The sequence below is a fragment of the Salvelinus sp. IW2-2015 genome, linkage group LG30 (genome assembly GCF_002910315.2).
Source record: "Salvelinus sp. IW2-2015 linkage group LG30, ASM291031v2, whole genome shotgun sequence".
NCBI lineage: Eukaryota > Metazoa > Chordata > Actinopteri > Salmoniformes > Salmonidae > Salvelinus > Salvelinus sp. IW2-2015.
In genome coordinates this window covers 530039-539689 of record NC_036869.1, presented here as the reverse complement: position 1 = coordinate 539689, position 9651 = coordinate 530039, and the positions used below count along the sequence as shown (strand labels likewise).

Sequence of the window (9651 nt, the reverse complement as noted above, 5' to 3'; positions counted from 1 at the left end):
TGTCTCTATTCTTTTGAATCTTTTGTGAGTGTAATGTTTAATATTAATTTCTGATTGTTTATTTCACTTCTGTTTGTTATCTATTCCACTTGCTTTGGCAATGTAAACATGTTTCCCATGCCAATAAATCCGTTTGCATTCAATTGAGAGAGTTTAGCACCAGGACTGAGAGCACCAGTCACCCTATATTTTACTCTTTCTCTGCAACAGTATATTTCATCACCATTCATTTCTCAAACGGTCTCATAACAGGATAATCAAGCAGCAGTTTCTCCTCAGGCTGTWGGAGCCTTACAACACAGACCTCCCATTATTAAATCAGCTGATCACTTGATCATGAGAGTAACCTACACTGTAGACTGGCCTTTGGAGCAACACTATTAATACTGTGTCACTATGATTCTTTGTGATGGGTCAACTCTGTGCTCTTCAAATATCGTCGTGGGGCTCAGCTAGCCTGCCTCAAAGAAATCTAAACCCTCAATGCCTCTGTCCCGCTATCAACGCAGAGATGAGGTCAAACGATAGGGAAGTCCTTGATACACAAGTGATGTATACAGACCCCAATCTAGTGAAATAACATAATGCACGTTGAATCCTGCTGAATAGGCCCACGGTTATGGTAAGTTGCAGTTGAGAGGGACGGGTGTACCAGACTCACGTCTCCATGCCAACCAGCTGACGATGTTAACACACAGTCTCTTATCTTTCTTTCTTTCTCTCTCTCTCTCTCTCTCTCTCTCTCTCTCTCTCTCTCTCTCTCTCTCTCTCTCAATACATTCAGTTATATTTCCATATCCCCCCTGTTCATCTTGAAATGCCACCTTACCTCGTGCATACTGAAGAAACAGAGTAGGTCATTTTCCTGGAGGGTCTTAGGAAAGCCTATAACTATTCTCCAGACAGTCATCCGAGCTGGGCAGGCTATAGAGTGGATGCCGTATTTGCTGTTCCCCGCTCTACATGCGACCTGAGCGCTGTCCGCCGTGTCTGCCTCCGGGCTCATTGTTTGCTCGGCCAATACATTAGTGCCGAAGCACGTCACCTTGATCGATGAGCGCTTGGAATTTAAATACCCACTCAGACAACAATCTGTCACAGCYAAGGGGACAGGGCCAAGCAGCTCACTGGCTGACCCGGTCCACGTGACCACCCACCGTTTCATTGATATCGCCCTGTGTTGCCCCCTCCCTTATCTGATAAGGCAGGGAACCGGTAAGGTGGCACGGTCACCCAGGGTGAGACAAAGAGAGATTCATCAGAGGACCGGGCCTTTTGTGGACGGTGTCAGTCCCGCTGAGACAATGCTACAATGAGCAGCTTGTTAGATTACTCTGTGATGAGCGGCGACGGCGGGTCCTGCTCAGTCAGGGCTTTCCACTCCGACCACGGAATTACTACATTCCAGTCCTGYGCAGTCACCGTGAACAACTGTGGGGCGGATGAGCGCTTCATGCCCAATAGGTCTTCCCCGGATGGCATCCCTCACCAAACGGGGTCCTACCAGACTCCTACTGGCTCTCTGGGTTTAGCCTATGGGGCCCATCCTGCCTGCGGCTCGGGCTATGGACCCCAGGGCTTCTGTGCCACCTACAACCATTACGCACTGAACCAGGAAGTGGAGTCGGCCACGGGTTTCCCCCAGTGCGCCCCATTAATGTACTCCGGCAACATTTCCTCGTCCATGGTACCGCAGCATCGCCAAGGTTATGGGGGTGCGCCCCTGGGTCAGCTCCAGTACGCTCACGCCACCTATGGTGGCGGGCACGAGCAGGCGAACCTGTCTCCTTTCTCTGGGTGCTCAAACCCGCTGTCACCMCTGCACGCGGCCCACCTTGACTCGTGCTGCTCGCCCCTGTCCTCCGAGAGCGCCTCCAACGCACAGACCTTCGATTGGATGAAAGTGAAGAGGAACCCGCCCAAGACAGGTGGGTGCCGTACAATGCATAAGTTGACAGATGAATGCACCTCTCATAAACCCAAATGTAGAGTGTGAGTAATAGATCGATTGGCCGTCTGTTATTATTGGAACAGGTGTAGTCAAGACAGATTTTGGAGGAAGTAACCCACGTGCAGAGTGGAGGATGAGGGTTTGGCCATTGCAGTTTCAAATAGATATGATTTCACAATGATACGCTGACACAACACCACAATGTCATGGCAGCCATTCTGACGCCACATAGATCGTATCCAAATTACGCATGGTGAGTGACATTATGAAACGCTTCTTAGATGCAACAACTTGGCATTCAGTTCTATGGTATTCAGCTCTCAAGTTGGCCAAACTCTCCTTTAGGACGTGTTTTGAAGTGTTGGGCCATATATAATTACCAGTTGTAAGTCTGAGTTTTAGGCCGKGTAAGCTATTGGTATGGTGTCTGGTTTGTCTTGGGTGTGATATCTGGAATGCATGGAACATTCTGGGKTGTTGGAGAAAGTGGACATCTAAGCAGGCATCTAATACCCACGCATGACGCGTGTATTTGACTGTGAAAAAGGTGATGAACTGTTTGCCTTTCGTAAAATATTGAATACAAAGTAACGAAACATTCCACTGATGTCATCATAAGTGATTTRAGCATGCATGAAAGGTTGAATGAGTGAAAATTAACATGTCACAAAGTAATTGTGGCAATATTTACATTGTTGTGCATTTGAACATATACATTTGAACTACTTTTAGTTATGTTAACTTCTGGCGATCAAAAAGATGGATTTAAACCATTGTGCGTAAAAATGACAGTACCTTTCCAAACATGTGTGCATGGCACACGATTTCTAAGGATCATAGGTTGGGAGAAATGTGTCAGTTCTCCAACTTCCTTGGCCTTTATTTAGTCCTGACCTCCAAGGATCCCTCATATTCTCCCTTCATTCCTCTACAGGCAGATCAGGGGAGTACGGCTATGGGGGGCAGTCCAACACCGTCCGGACCAACTTCACCACCAAGCAACTCACCGAGCTTGAGAAGGAGTTCCACTTCAACAAGTATTTGACCCGCGCGCGGCGCGTGGAGATCGCGGCAGCGCTTCAACTGAACGAGACTCAGGTCAAAATCTGGTTCCAGAACCGCAGGATGAAACAGAAGAAGCGCGAGAAGGAATGCCTGCTGCCCACCAATGCCGCAGTGTCAGACCCGAGGGATAGCTGCCCGGAAAAAGCAGCCGGATCTGAGAAGTCCCTCTCCGCCCCCTCCACCCCATCTCCAGCCTCTTCAACAGTGTCCTCTGGGGTTGACCCATACTCCTCCAGCTAAAGAACCCTTGCCGCGTGGCAACGGTCTACATATAGTAAATATAATGTACAAGTCCTAACTCGGATAGGTTAAATTAATTTGAACAAGGTAAATAAAAATGTATGCACTACTTGGGGGATTTTGAGACAATGAGATTGGGCTATTGTCCTGGCTGCGTGGTTCATCTATGGTGTGTTGTAATTTGTGGTTTAAACAGGGTAACATATCTGACCAGTTCATGGAGTTTTGAGTTCAAATCTGTCAGATTTCTATTCCAATTGTACATTCATGTGTAGAGTAATCATAGTGCACATGGGATACTTTCCCAAGGCAAATGCTGCAGAGTGTACCATTGCTCCACAACGAGCTGGATTTATAGCCTACACAAGCTGCACAACGAAACAAATACCTCATGTGTGCCAGATTGATTCATTAGACAGTGCAGCACTACTTTCACAGACTGTTTGCACTAGGAGTTGTGTTTTAYGCACAATCAGCCAGGAGAACTCTTATGTGTGGAATCACTGCTGGCACATTCTTAGAATACCTCCCGAATCATTTTCAAACCTGTGTTTCCGGCCTGTGTTTGTACTATCCTAGTGTCGCGAGTGTCAATCTGAATGTATTGTGTGAGGTTTGCATGATACGCCAAGCTTTCATGTAGCCTATACTTGATAGGACACTGAGTTTTATCAGTTTGGAGACCGATGATGACTTATGTCTTATAAGGCTTGTCTGTTACTATTTATTCGAGCAGAGCACATGTAAAGGGTTTTTCAGCGCGATGTTTACGGGTCAAAATATGTGTATTAAAGTGCTTTTGCCTCTACGACATTTTCTGGATGTATGTTTATTGTGGCTAAAAGGATGATCATAGGCCTTTTTTCTCTCGCCATGCATGACCAAGCATTCACATTTGGAGCTCTCATCGAAATGGAACAGAGGCCATTTCTGTCAAAGGAGACCCGTGGAAAGTGGAAGACATGACCCATATGCCCTTAGATGCTACTACAATAGTGTTATTCTTATATGATAGCATTGCAAGTGTACCTGTATACAGGCCTCTGAGAATGACCCGACTATAATAATCGACTACAATACAATAGCTTAAGGTTTCTCATGTCCAAAGTCCAACGTCATTATCTCTCCAGCATAGGGCTTTACGTGTTCCAGTTTAAACGYTCTCAGTGCATGCAGCCGTGCGCACTCCCGTCCCATGGGTTAAAGCATTATTGGCATAATAAAGGCATGTTTTTSCACGGAGGGGATGAGAGCGCAGACGTCAGTGGCATTCGCGATGACAACCTYATCGAGCTGCTGGCTTATTGAAGGGACAAAAAAAGGTCATTGATTAAAACATCGAGAGGAGGATATTGACAAGGATGAGCCCTTCTGCTCCTGTCATTTTCGGTGTGTCTGTCAGGCTCCTCAAGGYACCAGAGATGTGTGGCATCTCCCCCTGACGGCATAAGGCTGGGAAATGATAGGTCAGAAAGGATGCTCCAGATCCACGGTTGAGTATGGGCAGTGACTTGGCTGCGGCAGTACATAAGGTACAGGTACAAATATTGCAATGTGCCAGATGACGTGTCAAGTACCAACCGTGTGCGATGGGAGTCATGCGCTTTCGGATCCCCTGTTCACATTGAGAAGGACAAATAGAGGACAGATGTAGGCCTATGTCCATTGATCTATTAGATAGATGTAGGCTTATGTCCATTGATCTATTAGATAGATGTAGGCTTATGTCCAATAAATACAGAGAAATGTCAATATGTTCATGCATTACTTGTAAGGTGTCATACGGGAAGATGCGTGTCTGTCATAGATGACTGAGAGGATAAAAGTCAGCAAAAAGTCAGGAGCTCACACACACACACACACACACACACACACACACACACACACACACACACACAACACACAACACACACACACACACACACACACACCACAACACACACACAACACACACACACACACACACACACCACACACACACACACACACACACACACACACACGAAACAATGCAAATAATACAAACTGTTTCAACAACAAAGGACTGCGGTAGGACTACTTGTGCTTCACCTCCCATAAGCGATGTTGAATCAATCATACAAATACAGCGGACCTATATATTTTCACATGTTGACTGGGTTTAGTGTGTATTATTCGGATACATGTGGGCTGGTACTTACACCTTTATTGTTCCTCATTTCAATAGCTTCCATTGAGGAAAATAAATATATGAAAATTATATGAAAATAAACCAAAATAGTATGTCAATTCACCGTCCTCACCACTCCGAACACACCCACAGTTCCATTAACCTGCCTTTTTCTTTTATATTTGAATTTGGATTGCAACCATGAATATTTGGTTAGTTGCTGTTGGAAAGTGGCAAAGCCAAATATTGGTATGAATTGGATGAGTTTCAAGCTGCCACAAAACAGTAAGTTTACACACTGGTCTAAAACGACAGAATTTTCTTTAAAGAACTGTTACTTATTCTGAACACCATTAACCTGCCTTTTTCTTTTATATTTGAATTTGGATTGCAACCATGAATATTTGGTTAGTTGCTGTTGGAAAGTGGCAAAGCCAAATATTGGTATGAATTGGATGAGTTTCAAGCTGCCACAAAACAGTAAGTTTACACACTGGTCTAAAACGACAGAATTTTCTTTAAAGAACTGTTACTTATTCTGAACACTTCACGTTACGTTTTTCAGTCAAAACATGTCTGCTAGCTGCCATACATTCTCTTTCTGTTAATGTTGCAATTCCTCGTGTGCAGGGTGCGAGTCRATCCTGCCATAAAAGGAAGAACTCGAGGTTGAAATCGAGTCATGATTAATGACCGACGTTCAACTTTACCTTGGATCCACCTGAGAGAGCTGCTATTTGTGCGCGAGGCCTCGCCATGCTGCGTGGGCCGCTAGCTCCGGCTCTCAGGAGATAGCGGAAACCGATTGGACTAGCAACGTAAGTGATGCTGATGTTTTTTTTTTCCCGTGGAGAGTTTGGGAAACGTTTAGTTATTTCTAATGATAGACATTCTCCTTATTGGTTTGAAATTAGGGGACCATCTGATCAGTTTTGGACAAAAAAATAAGGATTGTTTGATTAGACATTGACATCTTGTTGTCCCATTTGACTTTTTTTGTGAGGGTAAAATCCTAAAAGACACCGTCATTCCTGAATACTAGGGGTGTTTCTGTATAAATAGTCATAACGATGTTCATCAGGGGTTTGTTGTTGGTTGATAGACCAGGCCAGTCATGTTTGTCGGTCGTCTAGCCACTTTCAAACATRGGCCTGCCTACCAGTTGGTTTAGGCCCTAGGCTGTATACACAGTTTAAATATATATGTTATTTAGATATAAATATATGCTATTTTCGTATACACAATTCTCCTTAAATTTTTACATACAATGGTCCATATGTGATCAAAAGTTCCCAATAGTCAATTAATTAACTTGTCGTTTTCTCTGCTCAAAATCTGACCTGCTAATGTGACACTTGTTTTCACTGAATGTTACATAGTGAATAGCCTATTTGAATGTTAAATTACGATAACATGTTACATCAATGTTGAGCCTGTAGCATATCCAAAATGAGCTCATTGTTTCACATGATTTAAAATACAATTATTTTCCTTGCTTCAAATATTTTATTTGAAATAATAGAAATATGCCAGATCATTTTCAGTAGCCAATTGATCACAATGTATTCATTTTAAGAGATACTTTATAATATACTTTATAATATAATATACTTTATAATATAATATACTTTATAATATTTAATTCCACAAATCTCTCCAACATTCTTTTAAAATAAACCTAGGTCCTTGTTTTGGTTTCGAATCTTTCGAAATGTAATCAATATCTACAAAATTACCGTTGGCATTATATTTTCTGTTTGCCTTGAGGATAGAGAGCTGGCGTCTCTATATCATTTGCGTCACCGTGCAGGGCCGTGCTTATGAAATCATTAATGCGATTACTTGTGTAGACTTGTTTAAAACGCCAATAATGCACGAAGCACAGGGAAATAACGACATGTAATAACACAGGCCTATTGGAAAATACATGTATGTGATTGTAAAACATGTCCACCTAATTGTGCCAGAGTATATAGGCGTGTATTAGTCCACAAACAGGATTTTATTTATTTATTTGTAGTTTGACAATTTGAATCTCAAAATAAATTACATTTATACTATAATGTTCGAGTTTTATACAAAATAAATGGCCAAAACAGAAAATATAATTTCCAATACTATTTCAAATAAAACGTTGTTCTTGCAACATTCATTCGATAATCTTCATGCTTCATAGTTGGTCCATGGTTAAATTGTAAATGTATTTTCATGCAATAATATTACAATATTAGGACAACCTATCAGATATTACTATGGTTAGAGTTTCACTACTATAGTCAACGTAGGCTATCTTTAGCAACTGCTCTACAGCAGTTCTATGATGCATGCTATTATCCATATCTATGTCAGTTTATGATATATAGGCTAGGCCTGTATTCAATTGAATTCAAAATACATAATATTTACCAAAATAACCCAGCCGTAGGCTATAGGCTACCAACATGTGTCGTTTTTGCCTGGAGYTTCATACCCGTCTGTCTTTATGAGGCCTATCCACTATTCTCTTCTTTGTTTCTGTAGCCTACACGAGGCCTTTGGAACCACTGAACGTTCCCCCACACTAGCAGTAACACCGTATGAACTCTGGGTACCAGGGCGACGAGGRTTGAATTAAAAACACAAAGTAAAGAAAACTCGGGGTCATTCGGCGGTCACCGTKCCTCTCCGAGGCTGTTTGTCACAGCAGCCCCGAACCCAAACACCAGTTTAAAGACCACACTGGGCAAACAACAAAGTCACAATCTAGCTACAAAGCAATACTCCTTCTCGGTTTTAGCAGGACACATCTGTTGTAGGTATAATTCACGTTTTTACAAGTATGACCTCAGAATCAAGGTATGTTAGAACAACCCTTTCACCGACTCCAGCCGGTAGATTCTGCTCACGTGGAGTGTTCTTGTGTAAGCCTAGTTGATGGTACCCATTAGGCTCGCGGATAAACAGTGTTCGAYGATAGATGTCTGACGTAAACAATTACGGCCTTGTGATGGGGGAATAGATGTTTAAACCTTTYGACATAAGGAGGTGACGTAGATTATGAAATTGAATAAATATTTTATCGTGTATCCTGGATTTGGACCAGGAAGGACAATTTGTGCAAAACAACTTGAGCATTGGAGGATGTAATGCAACATTTTATTATCCAAATGTAAAAACACTTTTTGAGTGCTCACATGAACTTTTCAAGTGAAATCTAAATATGTCGGGCCTATTTCTATTTGTCTGGATATATTCTAGGGAGGCCTAATGTTATAATTTTTCTCGTTTGCAAACAAACCGTTTTTTCCCCGGCGGTTAAAGTACCATAATCCAATTATATTAACTTTCAACAAGTGCTTTTAACTGATTTAACTGAATCGGAAAGGTATTAGCACATTTGCCATAACAACTTCCTTTGTTTATTTTTTGGATTATCTTTTGTAAACTAGATTAATTGAATGCTTTAGACCAAAACTAATTATTTGAGGAAGCGTCTAATATAATATCGTAATTTCATTTTTTTTCTCTTTCAACTGGATCGTTAAGATCATAGTAATAGTAGGCTAATGTCTCTAGAAACGTTTTCTTGTCATTTGTTTTTGTAACCATTAGACCAATACATAAACGAATGTTATAATATGCAATTCCGATATAGGCCCTACAATTTCTGGGTTGCAATCTCCCCTTTTCAATTTTATTCAAAGAAGTTAATGCTTAACATTATGGAAATAAAAAAGATCGCACAAACCACTACATTTTCAATAACATGTACAACTGATTGTTATATTATCTGACAAAATTCACTTGATAAAAACATAACTAAATAATCTTAAGAGAAAACAAATACTACTGTGCGTGATAAAGTTTTCTCAGCTCACTCCGACATTTTGAGATGAGKCTGATTGATGTAACTCTCAAATGCATTGTTAGCAACAAAAATAAATATCTATTCGTTCAACGGTTTACTTCAGTTTTGAACTTTGTTTGATTCTTCGTTTTCCCAGCAAGCCTTGGTTTCTGGACTTCTGTTGTGTTTATCGACGTCGTCTGCGCAAGAGTGATTGAGGGAGGCTGGCGCGGACATTCGGGCTGGCGCACACACTCTTTCAACAATTTGTTAAACTTAATGCGTTCCATTTATAAACTATAACCCTCTCAGAAGTTTGAAACGTTATTTATCATTAATCTGTCCATTTAGTTTTCTATTCTTCAGACTTTTCTGTATCACAGGAAGACTCCTTTGGGGAGTAGACAGCACAGAGACAGT

The 9651-nt window shown here is 41.8% G+C and overlaps 1 protein-coding gene across 1 annotated transcript; it reads left to right on the top strand.

Annotated features, from left to right (window-relative positions):
- Positions 1-957: 957 nt before the first annotated feature.
- Positions 958-4064, top strand: hoxa1a (homeobox A1a). Its single transcript, XM_023974789.2, has 2 exons — positions 958-1928; positions 2886-4064. The coding sequence occupies exons 1-2, from the start codon at positions 1313-1315 to the stop codon at positions 3254-3256; spliced, it is 987 nt and encodes a 328-aa protein (XP_023830557.1). The 5' UTR covers positions 958-1312; the 3' UTR covers positions 3257-4064.
- The last annotated feature ends 5587 nt before the right edge of the window (positions 4065-9651 follow it).